A 20,634-nucleotide genomic window follows, 5' to 3' on the forward strand; every position below is an offset into this window, starting at 1 on the left:
GTTCCCCTCGCTCAGAACCGCTTCCCCGATCAAGAATCTGCCCCAACTGTACAGCTCTATGCGTGTGGAAGCTCCGACGAATTTTGCAACAACATCTTACAGCTCGCTAATGAATTCCCTCAGCCAACAAGTGGGGGCAAGCCGCGGGGTAAGCTCTTTCTCGTCAAAGATCGAGGAAAAATTCCTTCCTCTAGCTTCATTTCCACATCCAGCCAACTGAATCCAGCTAACAGCAAAAGCAGCACAAAAGTTTGACGTTGAGAAATGTCAAAAGTTTCAACACTGAAATAAATCTTCATTGATAATGGTCAATACTGGGTCGCGTATCATACGAACGATATCTAGTATGATACTCGCTACATACACACTCCATACACACCTCAGTATCAGAAGTGATCTGCCCTTAGATAAAAACAAATATCCACAAGTAAAATATTTTCTAGGTCACAAGTTATTCATTTTTTTTTTTTTTTTTTTTTTTTTTTTTTTTTTTTTTTTTTTTTTTTTTTTTTTTTTTTTTTTTTTTTTTTTTTTTTTTTTTTTAAGGTGGCAAATGGGCAGTATTCATGATTGCTGAGAGTCGCAGGACTCTCGCCCTTTGCTATTAGTAAGTATCCAGCAAAGCAAAGTGTATAGCATGCATTTGATACTGTCAACTCCCATTCGGCTGTGTTCTCGTCGCTGTCATGTTGTAAACTGGAGCCGAGGGGGGTCCTGTTGTGAATTCTAGTTGGAGGTGGTCCGAAGATCATTGAAGAAGGTAGAATTCGCCATCACCCAAGACACGAAGGCACGAAGGATAGACCATGTCTTGGGGGGTGAAAGGATGATAGGATTTAGTGATAATACCACAATTTAATATTTGTCTTTCTCTCTTATTTCAGACAAAATGTCTGGTCCGAATCCAAGGTGTTGCAGAAATCTTCCACTATACAGAAGGGGTCTTCCTTCTATCATTTCCTGTATTTTGAAAAAGGGTGGTGCCCCGAATGTGGACATATAGCTTATCACATTTACTCCATACGGTGTGAACGTGACATGCTGTATGTTTGCAATTGGTGCATTGGCTATTTTCAAAACAAGATAGATGTTTACTATTCTTTTAGGATACAATTTAGTAAAATCTAAAATCTATCCATCTATTTATTTTGCTATTGCTATAACTTGTCCCTTACCTCACAAACTTTAACTACTCTATTCTTCAAACTTGGAATCGCAATACATTATTGTAGAAATGTAACTGCTGAAAAAAATTGGTAAGAGATTTGGGCATAACTGTTATTAATAGGATTAAAGGTACGTTCAATCTGTTTTATTATATATATTAACTATTCTAGTTTGCTTGTCTTGTCCCATATTTCACAACTTCAGTTGTTTTCTTGTAAACTTCTCGTTACAAGTTGGTATTTCTGTCTAGTTGCAAAATAAGGTTTCTTTATTCTTTCTTTATGTGTTAGTCTGTTCCAATGTTCGATTTTATTTTACATTGTACTTATCCCATTTTTTCTCTTTTTCTCTTTCATGTACCTTGCGAGCATACGATGACCGAAAAAGTCATTGTATCAGCCAACACACGTGTATTTTTCACAAAGCCGCGAAACAGAACAAGTATTTTTATAAGTGCGTGAATAACAATCGGTCGTTGAAGCTCAAAAAATGTGAGAACAATATCGCGCCGTGGTTCAGTGATAATAAGGCGAAGAAATTAGACGAAGATTCCGCATGAAGAATATAGCGGAAATTATGTGTTAATTGCACAATGAGTGAAGGTTTGAAGTTGACACTATCAAAAGGGAATGGTAAGATGCAATAGTAATATTGCTAGGTTTGATAGTGTCAAAAGGTAAGATTAAGGAATAAGGATTATATGAAACTATATTGTCATAATTATTGTATTCACTGAAATATCTATCCGCTTTCTACCCCCAATGTGTCCTGCACTGGGGGTGCCTGGGGTAACTTCGAGTTGACCTGGGCCGCCCGAGGAATTATGTCGTAGGTGGTTCGTGTACTTCTCACTCACCTCTCCTCGCGGCAAGGTTTTCCGTAGGTCTACACTCGAACATGCAACATGGGACAGCATGAATCTTCAGCTGAAGCCGGACGAATGTATTCCGAAATTACAGAATTACAGAATTACAAGTTATTCATTTTTTTAAGGTACATTGATTTCCAATGATAATCACCTTCCGTCATATTGGCGTGGGACATACAGTATGAGAAAATTCTTACGGGTTGATAATATTTTGATTTCGTGTTTTTAATAATATTTGAAAAATAATTTAAAATCCTACATTTTCTTCTATACATTTTTTTATTAGTTCATTTTTGTACTGAAGTCTTGAGATTTGTTCAACGATAATTTGCAACGATATCAAAATAGTTTACCTAAAATCAACATCAACATCAACATTCAATGATTATTTCAAAATTAGTTACAACTTCTTTTGATATTTTTTGTTAGTTTCAATTATTTTAAATGCAACACTTTGATTTTCTTGTACTCAGTTATAAACAAAATGCGCATGTTGAGTTCTAAGTAAGAGATTGTTATTATCGTTGATTATTTGTTACAAAAGTTAAACTGTCAGTGACTCTTTTTCGATTTCCAAAAACAGTAATTACTATTTGTAATCTTTTTATGTACCTCGTAATTTTTTTCCTAAAAAATGATTTAACTTAAAACCTCCAAGACATTCGCTATCGGGGTAAAAGATGACTGTGTGTGTTCTTTTTTCAGAAAGAACTGGATGAAATTTGGTCAAATTTGAATTGGAAGGGCACATAAATATAGGCAAAAGGAAGCAGTCAAGAATCAATTAGATATGTCTGACTACATAACCAATATTTTTTTATATATTTTTTAAATTATGATACTACATATTTGGGTAAGAGGTTATCATTTAGTGATTATAGTGAAATAACACAATTAGAGCTTTCCAATAACAATAAAAAGCTTCAAAAACATAATGGCATCTGATAAATCTCTTAAAAAAATGAAAAAATGGCGACGCATTGCATGCGACGTAAAAAATAATTAAAAACATAAGAAGTTTTGTAAATCAAGCTGTTGTATAGTAAATACTGAACAATAAAAAAAACATATTTTTTGACTCCACAGCCCTGTTGATGATTTCCTGGGGGTCTTGTTGGAAAAGTCTTCCCGAGTCTTCCTTCCTTCCTTCAAGGGGTGCGGTGTGGTTGGTTGGTCATCTTCCCGTCCATTCCTCACTCACCCACCGTTAGTTGTTGCAGTGGAGCGGCATGTGTGTGTGTGTGTGTGTGTGTGTGTGTGTGTGTGTGTGTGTGTGTGTGTGGTAATTAATTACCATGTATCTGATGCTCCCAGAGGAAGCAGGGGGTTCAAGTTGCCACCGAAAAATCGATGGCGAGGTGACCAGGTGGGATTCGATCCCTGACCGTCTGCTTGAAAGGCAGATCGCTTAGCCATTCGGCTAAGTACCCGACAAGTTTTATCTTGGAACGTCAAAAAGCACAGACGTAAGCAAGACAGAGTTTTTGCTTTAACTTCGGCTTTGGCCCAATCACATTATTTTGCTTGATTGAGAAATGAACTGAATTCCGTTTGGGTAAAAACTACTCGATTTCAACTCCCCCTCAGCACCTTGTAAATTTTGTGTAATTCTGGCAACACTGTCTTGACCTGACATTTCTGCACGGAATGACACTTGGCTGCAAATGAAAACAAACGTGCGCACATTTTTCTGATAAAACTTTAAAATTTATTTGAATAATTTATTTCTCTATCTTTGAAACAAAGTTGACGAAGTGATTAATGAAAGTGATCGCGTGTGAAACAGTCTGTGTTAATTTATTTGTATAATAAAATTTCGCGGTTCCGCGAGAACTAAATTTAAGGATAGCTTTAAAAACAAGTGAAAGTGAAAAAAGTGAACGAAAAATGTATCGAATGAAACTGAACGATTCTGGGCTCGAGCTGATCCGGGACCTGGTGAGTACTCCCACGTTAGCTCTTTCTCTGGAACCTATCCCAAAATTGAGAGTGGCCTCAGTTGCCGAAACGCTGCTGGAATCCCCTCTTGTAGAACGGCAGCTCGTCCAGCTGCTTGATCTTGGTCTTGCTTGGAACCAGGTGGCAATTTGACCGCCTGTAAGAAAACGGGAGATTTGAGGGAAAGTTTTCAAAATGTTAGACTGTTCAATGACAATACTTATGAATGGGTTTAGCAGTTTCACTCCACGGCCAGGACCGTTCCAGCTTGCTGACCCGCTCCATCTTCTCCAGCCGGAGCCGTTCCTCTTCGCCGATTTCCGGTTCCTCGTCACTGCCAAATCCGTCGTCAGTTGGTTCCTCCTCGTAGCGATCGCCCGCCTCGTCAAACAGGCGTTCAAAGAATCCGGCCAAATTTTCCTCATCTTCCGGATCGTCCTCTTCCCCTTCGCCTTCCGGTTGTTCCGCCCGCTCCTCACCATCCGCATCCCCATCGGAATCCTCCAGGTCCTCGCACTCCTCAATTATGGTTTCGTCCCGGACGCAACTTCCGCCGCGCATTGAAGCCGGCATTTCGCGTTGCATTTCCGGCGGAACAAACTTCGAGATGGTCTTCGTGAGGTAGCTCAGCGTGGCTTGGATTTGCATCGGAATTAGCTGGATGTCGTTGAGTTGCTTTTGCATCTGGCGCAGTTGCTCCTCGACGACGGCGGCATTAGCGAAGGAATCACACGACTCGCACGAGTGGGAGCGCGTGCAACGGTCCGGACTGCGCGGGGTCATCGAGCGGGACAGGGACGATGACGGCGGTCTCGGGGTCACTGGAATCATGGATTTTGGGGTAAAGACTTTGTTTTTTTTTTTTTTTTGTTTTTGCTGTGATCTGTTCATGTAAATTCAAAATACTACGGATATTTCACTTTTAGAGAATATGATAGAATTCTAGAAACAAAAAATCTAAATTCTAAAATTTCTATACTTCAAAAATCCTACGATTTTTTTTAATTCTTCAATTCTTTAATTCAATAACTCAAAAAATCATAAAATTTAAAAATTCTGAAACTCTATAATTTTTATATTTAAAAATTCAAAAATTAGGGAAAATTTTAAAATTATATAATTCTTAAATGCTAAAATTGTAAAATTTTAAAGTTCCGAAATTCTGAAATTCTAAAATATTTAAATTTTAAAATTATAATATTCTACAGTTTCTTTTAAAAAGTCCTTCCTAAAAATTCCTAAAATTTTATATTTTTTAAGTTCTAAAATTTCATATTTTTAGAACATTTGTAATGTTTGATATTCTAAAACTCTTTTATTCTTATATAACTCTTATAGCTTAAGCTATAAAATTTTGAAATTCTAAGATTCCAAAAATAAAAATTCAAAAATTCTTAATTCCTTTAAAATAATTATATTCTATAATTAAAAAAATTCTATATTTTAACATTCTATAATTCTTAAATTTGAAAATTAAAATTCTAAAAATTAAAATCTTAAAATCTAATATTCTGGAATTCTAATATCCTAAAATTGTATATTTATTCAAACCTATTGAATCTTAAACTTTAAAATTCCAAAATTCATCAAACATTAAATCCTACAATTATTTTTGCATTCTGAACAACATTAAATCTCTTAAAATTTTACATTTTAAAGCTGTTAACATTTTTTTAGAACAATTCAAATTTCCAAATTTTTTTTATTTGAATTCTAAAATTTTAAAATTCTGGAATTTCAAAATTCAGCAATTTCAAAAAAACTATTCACTTTTAAAGCTATTCAAAAAATCTGGTATCTAAAGTTATAAAATTCTTAAATTCTATCATTCTAAAAAGTCAACATTCTAAAATTCGTAAAATTGAATTTGTGAAATTCTTTTATTTCTTACATCAAAAAATTGTTAACTCCTCAAATTCTTACATTAAATAACTTTAAAATTTATAAATTTCACATTCTAAAATTCTAAAATCCTTGAGTTTTATATTTATAAAATCCTTAATATTAAAAGTCTTCAATTCCTAAATTATAAAATTTTCAAATTCTGAAATTCCAAACATTTCAAAATTCAAAAAATTCGTCAATTCTGAAATTCATAAATTCAAAGTTTTTTTTAATTTCATAGTTATGAAATTCCGAAACTCTTAAAATCTTTTAAAAAATATTTTAAATTTCAAGTATTATGAAACTTTAAGATTCAAAATTTCAAATATTGTTCGTACTCGATTATCCTAAGTCCATGTTAAGAATCGGATGATCAATTCACGAAATTTTTTGTTTTTTAAATCAAAATTTTGGTCTCTGATCTAAAATTTTACTCCAAAAATACACCAAGGTGATCTGTTTTTGTACTGTGTAAGATTTTGGAATTTCTTTAATTATTTATTTTTGAAGTCATTTTATTTTTTTAACGGTTGTGCAAAACGGGCCACACACACGCTTAAACAGAACTATCATCTTTTTTTAGGGGAGTCACGAATCAGAACTTTTTTTTTTAATAATTATTTTATTTTAATCAGGTCACCTAACAAAATATATAAGTAAAGGATATTTCAATTAACACAAACACGTTTTTGTTTGTCTTTTTGTTAAACAACCACATTTTATTACTCAATAATAGGGATTCTGGTAGAAGTTAAGTACATTTCGCTAAACAATTGTTATGCTGCGAAGCAACGATACAGTTTTATATTTGGTAACAATAGCTTGATAAACCCTGTTCACAGCAAAATAGAAATAATAACAACAGAGATGTGAGTCGGCATTTCTAGGACCTGTATTTCTTCCTTTTTTTTCTCCCATCCGGTTAAATAAAACAATAGAACACTTTAATCAAGAAGGGTTCCACAGTTAGCTTCTCTCTCATCAAACCTGTTCCGTGCTGAATAAATAAAGTGATTAAATAATAAAATATTTGTTTACATGTTTTTTTTGGTTTGTTTGTTTTTTCGAACTTTCTTCCCTATCGAGAAATTAAAAGTGCAACATGGAGTTAAACTATTTGTCAAGCTGCTGTGAAGTTTTCCATGACAGCTGCAAAAGTTTCACTCCATGTTACCGGCTCACATCTCTCTTTTTAATTTCTCGATTGTTCTCTCCTTCCGTGTCGTGCCTTTTGTATAAGTAATATGTACGTGTTGGTGTCAGTGCGCGTTTTGTGTTAGTGTGATGTTTTGTTTCTTTGTGAGTGTTTGTGTGTGCGTTTAATTATTTTAACATAACCTAGCTAATGATTTCGCGTCAATGTATTTGGGTTAGTGTTGATGTATGTTTTTTTTGGGTGATGTTTCCGGGTGGGCCACAGATCTCCTCCCTCTAGGGTTCCTCGAGAATCGTTTTGGATCTGGTGGCCGACACGGAGATTTTGTGGGAGATTGAATCGTCCGAAGTTTCACTTTCGGTGCGCTTTCGGCCCTTGCCGTTCTTCTTGGAGCGCTTCTTCTTCTTCGGCTTCGGAACCGGTTTCGGCTCTTCCTCTTCGTCGTCGTCGCTCTTTGGCCGCGGTCCCGACGGCAGGGACAGCATCATGTGCTCGATGTGCTTCTGGCGCTCTTCCGGCTTGGCCTTGGTTTCGACCAGCAGTCGGCGGATGTTCTTGATCAGCCGCTGGTGGGGCGCGTCCTTGCCGTACACATCCGGTGGAATCGGTGGCGGCGGCTGCTGCCACACGATCGGATGCCACACCTTGCGCTCCGGCGGCTGAATCCAGTGCTCTGGGGTTGGTTCGGGGACGGAACAGGCCAGAGCGAAGCGGACCAGGAGTAAGAGTGAGAGAGAGAGAGAAAAACAGAAGGAAACAGTGTTAGTGTACAGAGGATTAGCCATTGCGAAAGTCGCAGACAAATGTAGTTCTAAAATGCACCACCAGATGGGGTTGATTCGACTCGATTTGTCAATTTGTCTGTGACTTTGCGGGTATTATTTTACGTACCACGTTCGGCGTCGTCGGAGGGCTTGTGCTTGGGGGCGTGGGGATTGTTAGTGACATCGGAGCCGTCGTTCGGGTCGTTACCTGCGAACGTGATCTCGCGGGTCTCCTTCGGCTTCTGCTCGGCGTCGGCCGCCGGTGAGTGGGGGTCCTTGGTTTCCTCTTCGTCCCTGGGTTAAATAAATGAATGAAATTGGGTTATCATTCTGTTTACTTTTTTCCGATCATTTTATTTTTTTTCGGATCATAAAAATATTAAATACACTTTTAAAACTCAATCACATGTTACATCAGAGTGTTATAAAAAAATTTTTTTTTCCAACACAGCAATTTTTCGGTTCCTTTGGGATCCTAAACAATTCCCAAAAATTGGGAATGATTGGTTTAGCGATTTGTATGGGAAAACATTTTTATATATTTAAAAATTCCACTGCCTCTATTTATACCGGATTCATATTTGGTTGCTGTAAAGTGCTCTATAACATTCCTGAAGGGAGTATCTAAACAACCAGAAGCCCTATCAACAATGTCACAAAAGGAAAAATGTAGGAAATTTTTCCCAGCCTTTCGACGATTTTTTTTTGCGGGAATGCTTTTTCTTCGAGAAGTTTTTTTATTAAATGAACTTTTTTGACAAAAAAAAACTTTTATTTCAAAAAGATTTATCAAAATATATTGTAATGTCATTTTCAATTGGGTATTTAATTTTGTATCTAAAAATGATTCTGAAAGTGTTGTTTGACAATATTTTACTTTTTTTTTTCACGAATCGATTTAAAAAAATGTATTTTCGGTACCAGAAGCCTTTTTTAGTCACCTGAAATATATTCCAAAATATTTATAAAAAAATACCGTTTTTTTTTCGTGTACCTAGTTTTATTTCTGAAAAGTTTTAAAATCGATCATGAAGTCCCTTCTCAAGATACAGTAACTGTACACGCAGAAAAATGTTTTGTAGAATCAGCCTGTACGAGGTTTGAATCAACAAAATTTTTGTTGAAAATAATCAACAACAAAATTGCGTTGAAACAAACCTTGATTTTCTCAATTCTAAAAAAATCTATTGTTGTTTTGAAAAAGCTGCTTTGACGTTTAGCGTTGATTCAACAAAAATCAAGATTTTCAAATCAACAAAACGTTTTGTTGATTCAAATATGCCTTATTTTTCTGCGTGTAGGGACAAAATCATTACTTGGAAAAATGCGAATTTTTAGAGTTTCGCTAAGGCCTTTGCAAATATTTCTCGAATTTTGTATAATTTTATATATAGCCCAAATTATTTAGAATTTTATAATCCAAGATAGTGGCCAAAATGGCGGGAATAACACATTGAAAAATGCTTTTTTTTTGTTTTGTAAAATTTTTAAACTTATAAAACCTGTAAGTTTAAAAATTTTACTGGTTCTGAGAACCTAAATACGACCTAATTAGGTTTTTATGGCCTACTTGATACCTAAAATGTTACGAGGGATACAAACCTTCGAATAATCGAACTTCGGATAATCGAGGCTTCGGATAATCGAGTCTAGACTGTACTGCCCATGTTCGCATAAATGTCCCATATGCAAAAACAGCAAGCTGAGAAAAACGCATTTGAAGTTTGTCCCATACATAAGGCTACGTGTTAAGTTTCCGCGAAAAAACTGGATTTCCTCCTGATTTCTAGAACAAATTACTGGATGTTATAGGCTCTTTTAAAAGAGCACACAATTTTGAACCAAACTGCATCAGTAACTCAAAAACGATGAAAATGCATATGGGACATTTATGCGATCATGGGCAGTGTACCAATTTAAAGTTTAATCCATTTAAGGTGAAGCCGTTGATCATTTTCGAAGAAAATTGATCATCACTATAAAATATTCTGTATTAAATTCAATTTAACGAATTTCAGCACCAAAAAGAATCAGCATGTGCCGGTTGTTGCCTTCTTGAAGCCACTGAAAGAATTTTTGATCTAAATCAAATGTGCTTCAAAATCTATATAATTTTGTGGCACAGTCATTGACGTCCTAGTTGGCAATCATTGATTAATGACGATTTCCATAACTTTACAAGGAATGGGATAATCGTTACCAAAAGGAATCAGCATGTGTAGGGCACTATTCTTAACAACTTGTTGAAGGAATTTTGTCAAAATATTGAAAGCGACGCAAAATTTATATCTTTGGACGAAAAATCATGACAATGATGGAAGTCTTCACGTTAAAGGCAAAAAAATTCTGCAAATCGGAATTTTCAATCTGATTTTGAATGCCCCAATTTTTTTCGTAACTCTAAAAAAACTTAATTCACCAATACATTTAGCAATGGGTGGACTACTAGTCACAACTTCTACAAACGAAGACTTGATATTGAAAATATCAGAAATTTTACGAGCGTATCATGTCCCACATCAAAAATCAGACCAATGACTGCTGAAGTAAAATTTAATTCAAAATAAAACGCAATTGTGGTCACAGTCAAAATACCTCAATTCCAGCTCAAATCAGGAATTTTTCTGGTACTTTTGTACCCGACCCTCTCCGATTTCAATGAAACTTTTTTGACATGTTATCCTAGGCCACGGCGTGTTTTCTAGAACAACCTTATCAGGAAAAAATAGTCATCGCTACTCTCAAATGTGTCTTATAGGAAATTTTCTCAGCTTTCCAATGCTTCTAAGAGCGAAATGTTTCATCGGGAAATTCCTGAGATATCTCTATTTTATTGTTTTTGGTTTTAAATTCCTTTATTATTTATTGGAAACTTTTAAATAACAGTCCAGGAAACTTGTCAAATGATGTGTTTCATGCGTCTTTCACTCATCAAAATGTGCAGAATAAGACAAAAAAAAACTTTGGAGAAGGTTGCAAACCGCTAAACATTTTGCAAATCATGTTTTGTATAAGTTTTTGAATATATGGGATTTATTCAGAAATTAAAATCATAAAACAGTGTAAAAATATATTTTGTACAATAATTATTTGATAATTACATATTTTTTGTGTACAAATAACACGTGTCTACTCTGATTTTGCTTGTTCAACCGAAACTATGGCAGGTTTGTGATTGTTAATGGTATTATTGAATTTTAATGAATAAATTTGATATTTTCTTAAGCAAACATTAACCTGGAACATAAATACAAATATGATTTGAAATCGAAAATATACTACATATTACTGTAGCAAGCTTCAAAAGTCATATTTTCATCAGTATAAAATAAAAATTAAATTTTATAAAATGTTTTCTGTTGAAAAGGCACTTAAAAGTAGCACTTAAACTCGAGTCTTCCAATTCAGAATGTTGAAAACACCGTCACTAACATTTTTTTTTGTTTGAACAAAAATTAAATAATATTTTAACAAAAAAAAAAAAAAAAACAAACAAAAACTTTCTTATCAAACTATTTGAAAAAAAATCAAGAAATATATATATATTTTTCATAGATGAGATTGAAGATGAGAGTCTTATAAACTTCTAAAATATTGCTAATCGTTGAATACAAAAAAACTAAAACAAATATTTCATACTAATGAAAAGTATTTCTCCTAAAGCTCGCAACAGTAATTTGCAGTTTAATTTCTAGTATTAAACATGTTTTGTATCCATGCAACTGTTTAGTGTTTGATTAAGGAAATATTATATTTATTCATAAAAATCTTGTAATACCCTATCAATCTCAAACCTGTAGAAATTTCGGTTGTATCAGCTAATTCCAAGCTGGATCAGAGCAGACCGGTGTTATTTGTACACATCAATTATGTAATAATCTATTTGTTCTTTTAAAAATAATATTTCAATACGATTTTATTATTTTAATATTTGAATAAATCCCACATATCCAAAAATTCGGTTAAAACTTAATTTTCAAAATGTTTAGCGGTTTGCAACCTTCTACAAAGTTGTTTCTTGTCTTATTCTGCACATTTTGATGAGTAAAAGACACATGAAACACATAATTTGACAAGTTTCCAGGACTGTTATTTAAAAGTGTTTAATTAATAATCAAGGATTTTTAAAGAAAAAACTTAAAATAGAGATATCTCAGAAATTTCCCGATGAAACATTTCGCTCTTAGAAGCATTGGAAAGCTGAGAAAATTTCCTATAAGACACATTTGAAAGTAGTGATGACTATTTTTTCTCCTTAAGGTTGCCCAGAAAACACGCCGTGAGGCCTATATAAGCCATTTTTGTGTATATGGAGCCAATTGTACTCAAAAATTTCATTTGAGAAGGTACGCCCTTTTTTAAATATTTTTTGTATTTTATATAATTTTTTTTTCAAAAAGTGGTCAAACACAAACTTGTAGGAAACTGGATAGGGCTTTCGGAAAAATATACACTGAAAAAAATACACGCCACTTTTATGAGATTTTTCAATTTTAAGTTTAAAAGTTAAATTATAAGGTGATGTCACGATTTTTTTTCGTTCAAAATGTTTGTGTAAATAGCCTAAAATGTGACAAAAAGACCCACGAAAAATGCAGGATGGTATGTCTCTCCTAAAAAAATACAAAAATCATTTTCCAAAACTGTTTTTTTTTTTATAGTGGGCTGAACGTCAAAATTTTCAAAAACCAATAGTGGGAATCGATTCCCCAGACAATGTTACATAAGAGTCTCCATATTAACCATTGTCCTATGTCCAATCCTTGTGAAGATACAGCGGTTTTAAAAATAAAAATGTTCAAAAAATAGATTTTTAGTGGTTTTTGGCAGTTTCTATATGACAGACTTGATTTTTCAGTCTCGTAAATATATTTACCAGAAAGCTCGTCCAATTTCCCATAAGTTTGTCTTTGGAATTAAACTACGAAATATTGTGTTTCTCAGTTAATTTTAACGACTACAACTTTGTCGAAGACACTAAATCAATGAGGAAATCTATAACCTTAATTATGTTTTACAAGCAAATTGCTTCCAGAATTTACAAAACTATGCTTCAGACTCTAGATGACAATAATTTACGCCACTTTAATTGTTTTTGCGGAAATGCTCTTTACCAAATTTGAGCTAAATCTGAGAATTTTGATGATACATGTTTACAACAAAACACAGTCCAAGGTCAACAACAAAAAATGCAATGTTAATTATCTAGAACCAAATCTTTCAGCTGTTCACAGGTGCCCATTTTTTTTTTTTTTTTCATAAAATTATTTTTATTAGGTCCTTTTCGGTACTGGGACCTGGTTAGGACCGAGTCGGCTTTTGTAATTACATTTGACTTAATAATTACAGAGGATCTTGTGTGTAAATGTTAGTGGGAGGGGAGCCGAACACACGTGCCCATCTGTCCACCAAAAATGGGTGAAAATTTTCCCGAAACGCAATAAGTCCACCTCAGAGTCGATTCGGTTGGTAATAAAATAAACCACCCACCATCGAAAATCCTGTATAAATATTTACATCTGGTCGGTCACAAACAAGACAAACAGATACAGACAGACACAGCACGTTGACTCTAGTTGTTCTCTGTGAACCTGTGAACTCTTCTTCTTTATTTTTTTTACGAACTTGCATTTATTTTTTGTTCGCCGGCCGTTTCGTATTTCTTCTAGAGAGGACGACGACCAACCAACCAAAATGAATTGCGAAACGATCGTCGGCGGTTTGAAAATAGCAATCCCATTTGTGCTTCCCGTGGACGATCGTTTTTCCACTGTGTTTTTCTTTTTTCGAGATGCTTTTCGAGTCGGTTGTCGCTCGTCAAAAATGTGATAAATTTGACTTTTTTGATATTTTTCATCGAAGCACGTAATATAATCTTTAAAGATTGTATTGATATATTTTGACAAACTTTTAGAAAATATGAATGGGTTCCCCGAACAGCTGATCCAGTTTTTGAAGACAACCGTCTAAATTGTCACCATGTCACGTAATTTAACGGACAGGTGTGCTTGTCTACTTCATTTTCTAAGCGCCAAGCTGTCTGGCTTTGCTTTTCCTGTTCACCTGTTGCACGTGACGCCAAGATGTGCTCTACAGGTGGGGGATTCCACGCAGATCTATCTTCTTTCCTCTCCCTCCTTTTCACCTGTTTATCGGCATTTTTCTAAACAACATATACACCTGTTTGTGGAAAGTGCCTACCAGGCGCACAGAAACATTCGGAAAACTTATTTTACCCTCCTCTCGCTTTCTTTCCAGGTCAACGATATTCTCATGCTGGAAGGGGTAAGTGCTGCGATTGAAGTTGTTGTTAGGGGGATGGCGTTAAAGCTGCTTCCACCCTCGAAAGTGGAACTTTTGGGTGATGGGAAGAAACGGTGGAGTCTGTCTTTGACAAAATAAAATCAGAATCGGAATTTCGAGTGTAATTTTTATATTTCCCAAGAGTTCAAAAATTCACAAGGCTAATACAAATTTAGTTTAAAGTTTTTGTCTCTGGGGTCAAAGCCGAAACACATATGTTCGTCAAAGATTATGTTCTCATACACGAATGTAAAACTTTTCAAAACAAATATACAAGTAGATTCTTACTTAGCAGGTTAATTCTATAGAAACCATTTTTTCAAAATCTTGTCAGAATGTGAAATTTATCAGTTTTAGTATTTTTAAAAGAGTTTTTGCAAATAGGAAGGGTCAAGCAAAACAATGTAATGTGCCAATGTGGAAATGTAAACAAAGGGCGTATCCTGCTCACGTCAGTAGATGTTTACATTTGGAGCAGGATAGACTTTTTGTTTACACATCGACAATGACCCTATTTCAGCTAGAACTTCCCAACTTTGTGAAATTTGTTTTCTTTTCTAGAAAGTTTTCCTTAAAAACAGTTTTTAACGTAGCAATTCACGGGTCTAGTAATCTCCTTAGCACTTTTAAGGAGTTATTATACTATGACAAACAAACTCGCACTTTTTCGTGTTTGAGAGTTTGCCAAATTCGCAAACTTGTTTGCGGCAAAATCGTGAACAAACAAATTTTTTGCAAGTGAACTGTCAAATAGTGCGAATTAGCTTGTTTGTTTGTCATAGTCTGATACCTCCTTTAGTGCTCGGAAAAACAACCAACATCGTTCTTGAATAATTTACTTTGCACTCATTGTTCAAATGTTGAAGCCATCTTGAAGTAAAAAAGATGCAATTTTAAAATCTCGAAAAAGTGCAACTCAAATTGAATGCACCAGGTTGTGTTCGAAAGGAGAGTTCTAGCACTACAGACGCTGAAAAATCGCAGGGATATTTTTCTTTTACCTCAAGGTACTCTTCTTTTAAAGAAATCTCATTTTTAAGGGCAAAATGTATGGGATCACCCTATCGCAATTCTGAAATTGTGCAATATTTCATGTAACTTTGCAAATAGAGATATCCACGCGCGAGAGTGTGTTAGTTTGGAGTTTAGTTACACGCAGACATAGGCAAATCGAGTAGAATGATTCGTCTGTCAAAATCAGCTGTGTCCTTTGTTATACCACGACCACGAGCACGTGGTAAACAGCTGGTTTTTACAGGCGATCGATCTACTAGATTTGCCTATGTATGTGTAAAAATAGTATAAACAAAATCAGCTGCTTGGAATTCAACCAATCACAATCGATCAAAACCAAAACAATACTTTGAATACGAATACTAACATAGAATCATGATGTGCGTGAGAGAAAACGTGGAGATCTCTATTGAATCTAAATCTGCTCTCAGAATTGACAGGGTGAACTCGTGAAAAAGAGAGAACTCGACTGGCAAACCGGCAAAATTTTATTTAAGTTGATTCATAAATTCATTTTTATTTTTCTAAGCAAAAGTGATATTCTAGCTAAATAATTTTGAAAAAATTAGCTTAGCCTACAAAAACATGCCTGGACTCAAGCTTTTTGACTAAATTGGATTGACTTTTCAATGATTTTTGAGTAAACAATGTCCAATTTATTTAATTTTTTTTCGATTTGAGTATTTTTTTAAACATAAAACGGTCTGACATATTTGGTTTTGACGATATTTATAAAATAGTTTTCTGCGGTTTGATACATTTAAAAACGTGTAATGATTTGAAATATAAAAAAAAAATATTTTATTCACTTTCACATCCAATTTTCACCATAACTTCTGACATATTTTAAAAAATGAACGTAAAAAGGAATAAAACAAAACAAAATGGTTCAAAAAATATTTCAGGATGCTGCAAATATTAAAAAATATGGCTAACTATGGCGACAAAAACTTTTAAAAATATTTGCAACGGCCTTACATTGATGGGGTCAATAAAACAATTCTAGAGAATTGTTTTAATTATATCAACCGAGATAAAATTGCATGACTCTTACCTAAACAATTGTTAATTAATAAACTGAATAAATAAATTTGACTTTTTTAATTTATTTTAAAATCTGTCAGCCATTTGTATTTCCACTAATTATTTACATTTTTCTCTGATTAAAACAGCGATTATCAACCTTTTCCTAGGCTGGTACCCCCTGCCATGTAAATCAAGTAGGCCCGGTACCCCCGTTGAGAATCGCTGGATTAAAACAAAACAAAGTTAATTGATTTGGAATAAATTAAGGACGTAGCTAAAGCTTTTTAGAAGTTGGGGTTCCGGATCCTAAACCATTCAAAATCGTTTTTTTTTACAACTGGTTTCATACATAATATCAAAATGTGATTGAAAAGTTTTTTTTTAAACATTTACTCGCTATTTTCTAAAAGTACTTACTACTTTATCTTCAACGTGCAATACGTCAAATTATGATAAACAATTTCTAAACTTTCAACATCAATCGGTATGTACCCTCTTGTGTTCTTCTTTTATCACGCCCAGGGTCACAGCAAAGTTGTTCCTCAATCATCCGTCGTAATCAGGCCAACGGGCACCAAATTGCGAAACATCCACCCATACATTCACGTTCACTTTTTTTCTGTTCGTGCTTGCAATTGTCGCTCTGTCCTATCACAATCAGAGCGCTTCAGAGGAAAATAAGTTGATATAAAAATTTCGCTTTTTAAAAATAACCTCTTGAACCACATTTTTCTTCATTTTCACGCTCACAATAAATTCACACAAACACACACACTTACACATTTGATTCAAGTGTTCTAAACTGTTTTAAGGTTTAAATTGCGGTCGGTACTCCAGGAAACAATGCTTACTTGGTCACCACGAGTTGCAGCTGGTCGGCGGCCTGCTTGATGACGGATTCGGCCGTGGCCAGGCGCATCGCCGACGCGTCCGCCCCGTTGATCGTGACGATCTGATCGCCCAGCTTGAGGCCCGCCTTGGCCGCCGCGCTGCCCTCCTTGACCTGGTCCGGAATGAGAAAGCGTTCACGGATGACCCGCACGGACAGATCTTCGGTGCCGAACGGAATGATGTTCCGCTTGAACTTGGGCCGCTTGTAGTAGTCGGGAGCATCGTCGCGCTTTCCGTGGACTCCGGTTTCGGTCGTCGTTACGTCATCCCCGGGTGTTCCCTCCTGCGGCTCTCCATCGGCCAACTTCGGTTCCTCGAGGGCCATCTCAAGTTTAGCGCTCAGCCAAACAGTAGGCTATCAAATTCTGTCACCCGCTAGTATTACTTCTCGAAAAGGACTAAAATCCGGAACGATCTCGGATTCGGCGGAACGAGGATCAAGATGTGTTCAGCTGAACAATAGACGCGAGACTGACCCGAGATCCCGGGACCCATCGTCGTCGTCGTCGTCACCCCACCACCAAGAGTTTGCTTCAAGAGCGGCGCGGATGGATGGGTTTTCATATTTAAAAAAAAAAGATCGTCTCTCGAAATTTGTTCAAGTAAAATTACCAACACACACTGCCAACCAGCGTGGTCTGTTTAAGTCTGAGAAATATTTTATATCGCCGTGACGTCAGAGGGGAGATTGAAGATCAGTACCGGCTAAATCACTTCAAGTCGGCGTCAAAATTAGTTTTGCATTTCTTTGCGTAACGCTTAATTTCCCGAATATTTTAAAAGCAAATATTATGACACAACTCCTCGGAAGAACAGCTGGTCTGCTACTTTGGGTGTCTAAATTTAAATATCATAAACATCATCAGTGTCACGTTCGATCAGTGTGTTCAGACCGGCGTGTGCTCCCGCGTTGTCCGGCTGGTTGGTCAGTGCGTTGGTTATACGGCGCTAGTGTCGGCGGCCGGAGTGGTTGACATAATGGTGACGGAACGTCGCGAGACAGTTTCCGCACACTTATTGTCGTTATTGCTTTCTTTTATTTTAAAAATGCAAAGCAATACTTCAAAATTGAAAAAAAACATATTTTTTAAATTATTTTTGGCAACGTGAATTGTGTAGTACTCTTTCGACTTTGCTGATTGGCAACATTTGTCTAGTTTGAGCAATAAAGGGTTTGAGGTTTGAGATGCCAGGCATTAAAAGTTGGCCTTTCGTCTATTTTTTCGAAAAATAAAATATTTGTCATTCTGGTCATGCCAATGACATAACCTCCTGCACCTTTTTAAATTGAAAAGCTGTTTTCCTGAAAAATATACTAAAGGAGGTATTAGACTATGCCAAACAAACTCGCACTTTTTGACAGTTTGTCTGCTTTATTTGTTTGCCTGCATTTGTTGTCAGAAACGTCAGCCTACAAACACGAAAAAGTGCCATTTCTCAGCAACCAATGATTAGATCAATAAAGTCTTAAAAAGAATATAAAAAAATATCTCAGCTTTTTAAATGTTTAACATATTTTTCAGAGATGAATAAAAATGAACAATATTTTCAAAAAACAAAAAAAAACTGAAAATTATGATTATTTTTGGAAGCTTTTTCCCGTAAAAGTCCAATACTTTCAAAAATCTTTTTTCAACCAATTGGTGAATAACCTAATGTCGGTCATATCATATTGCTCTAAAGATGTAATTTTTTGTCTAAAAAAAGACATAAAAAAACGAAGAAGTTGTTTAAAATCTCAATTTCTCCAAAATTGGCTGTACAGTAAAAAAAATCATGGTAATATTACATCTGGGAAGTGGTAAATCTTTTATGTCCGAAAAATGTGTAATGTTACCACTGAAAATGTGTAATTTTACCACTTTTCTGGTGTAATGCCACTTTTTCAGTCTAAATTGATGTAAATTTACAACATTAAAGAGGTAATGTTAAACCTTTCAAAATTAAACCATGCAAATTTAATTTTTTTTTTATGTGTGAAGACACCAAATCGATCACAAATTCTCTTCTCAAGATACGCTTTTTTATATATTTACATAAACTTTTCTCTGAACAGCCCTCTAATTTTTATGGAGAAACCAATGATGTTTCATCCAAATTAAAAAAAAAAAAACAAAAAAAAAACAAACAATAGTGCTATATGTTGAGCTGCGATGGATTTTTTTCTATTTTCGATCAAGCTATAAATTTTTGTTTGAAAGTAATTTTTGGGAAAATTTTGAAACTTTTGCATTTGGAAAATACCTCTGTGAAATTTAGATTTTTTTTTTTGGTTAAATATTTTTAAAACGTTTCTTTTTAAATTTTTCTTAAAAAGTGTCCATTCTTGTCCACCCTTCAAAAATTTAATTAAAATGGCTGAGAAATTTCTTTGATTTCCTTTTTTTAATCGTTGGTTCGACCTTTGGTTAACGATTCTTGGTTTACCGTAACGCAACAATGTTCTTAAGCAATAAAAAAACTTTAATGATTTTTTTTAACTACAGTACTGTTCTGTGTACTAACAACTGATGTATTATGCATTTTAAACCCTTTTTGCTTCTTTGATGATGGAGAAAATACTTAAAAATTTACAACAAAATCAAGCAAATTAATGTATTTGAGCCAATGTATTTTTGTAAACAAGCGGTCTATCCTTAAAGAGTCTTCAAACTTGAAAATATAAACAAATGTTCCAATTTACCAAAACCAATCAGCACACTACCAACCACCTTGCATTGATCTCGTAAACATCAAACCTACGCTCTTACGGTAGGTCAGGAACTTCCGCAATCACAGATCCCCGTTCCAATCACCCTCTTTCCCATCTTCTCGTACGAACGAACGAAGCGCCGCTGACTCTGCGCCAACTTGCACGCAATCTTGCATGCAAAGCCGTACCCTACACCACTGTACATTGTTGCATCCTAGGTTATGTCACTGCCCACTGTGCGTGCGTGCGTGCGTTCAAACGCACCGGTGACGTCGACGTTCTATTTTAAAACACTCCACGATTCCTCTGGGATTAAAGCCGGGATCGACGACGACGACGACGACCGAAAACAGATGTTTGCGCGACGATGCTCCCCGCTACTCGCGATCTCGCGATCTTCTCACCTGAAACACCGTTATGGGCATTTCAAAGTCGGCCCCGCCGGTGATCCGAAAGCCGAGCGAATTTTCGCCCGTCGATCCTCCCGATGGGCCATCGTTGGACGCGATCGTCAGCACTGGAATATTGCGCTTTTCAATGACAAACTCCGGCATGGTTGGGGGTTTTCGAGATGATTCGGTGATCTCGATGAACTCGGTTACGTATTCGTCCCACTTGTCGATCGAAAAGATTGAGCGAATTGATGATGGTTTAACGGTTCACGCACTTTTGTTTGATTATGATCGATGATCGATGCTCGATCGAGATTTCACACAAAGTTCACTGACCTCTGCGAGGTGTGCACACCTTCTTGAAAGGTGGAATCGTACGATCGCGCGCGCTCGCGTTCTAACTATGCAGGTCCTAACGGTTCCGAGTGCAAAACCCGTCTGAGTTGCAGTTTGCGATGTCTGGTGGTTGGAAAGTGCAGTGCTCGGTCGTGATCGTGATTCTCGGTTGTCGTCTTCGATCGATTTTGATAAATTTAGAC

The 20,634-nt window shown here is 35.5% G+C and overlaps 3 protein-coding genes across 5 annotated transcripts in view; 1 reads left to right on the forward strand and 2 right to left on the reverse strand.

Moving 5' to 3' along the window:
• Positions 1-3,691: 3,691 nt before the first annotated feature.
• Positions 3,692-20,634, forward strand: part of LOC120425752 (forkhead box protein A2-A) — a 61,403-nt gene continuing 44,460 nt past the window's right edge. The window contains exons 1-2 of one of the 2 annotated variants that reach the window (XM_039590358.2): positions 3,692-3,973; positions 14,036-14,062. In XM_039590358.2, the coding sequence (XP_039446292.2) occupies positions 3,923-3,973; positions 14,036-14,062 (78 nt within the window). In that variant the 5' untranslated portion in view covers positions 3,692-3,922. The remainder of the gene's footprint in view (positions 3,974-14,035; positions 14,063-20,634) is intronic. The other variant, XM_052710394.1, reaches the window with a different exon arrangement.
• LOC120425756 (uncharacterized) lies at positions 3,981-4,789 on the reverse strand. The gene is made up of 2 exons (XM_039590371.2): positions 4,194-4,789; positions 3,981-4,130 (listed from the first exon to the last, which is right to left on the reverse strand). Exons 1-2 carry the CDS (start codon positions 4,754-4,756, stop codon positions 4,031-4,033), a joined length of 663 nt encoding a protein of 220 aa, XP_039446305.1. The 5' UTR covers positions 4,757-4,789; the 3' UTR covers positions 3,981-4,030.
• LOC120425754 (PDZ and LIM domain protein 7-like) lies at positions 6,726-20,543 on the reverse strand. 2 transcript variants are annotated; one of them, XM_039590368.2, is made up of 4 exons: positions 20,108-20,543; positions 16,972-17,123; positions 7,905-8,071; positions 6,726-7,686 (listed from the first exon to the last, which is right to left on the reverse strand). In XM_039590368.2, exons 1-4 carry the CDS (start codon positions 20,255-20,257, stop codon positions 7,289-7,291), a joined length of 867 nt encoding a protein of 288 aa, XP_039446302.1. In that variant the 5' UTR covers positions 20,258-20,543; the 3' UTR covers positions 6,726-7,288. The 2 variants fall into 2 exon arrangements, with proteins under 2 accessions (XP_039446302.1, XP_039446301.1); XM_039590367.2 differs by lacking the exon at positions 20,108-20,543 and having other exon boundaries at positions 16,972-17,495.

This window comes from Culex pipiens, chromosome 1 (genome assembly GCF_016801865.2).
Source record: "Culex pipiens pallens isolate TS chromosome 1, TS_CPP_V2, whole genome shotgun sequence".
NCBI lineage: Eukaryota > Metazoa > Arthropoda > Insecta > Diptera > Culicidae > Culex > Culex pipiens.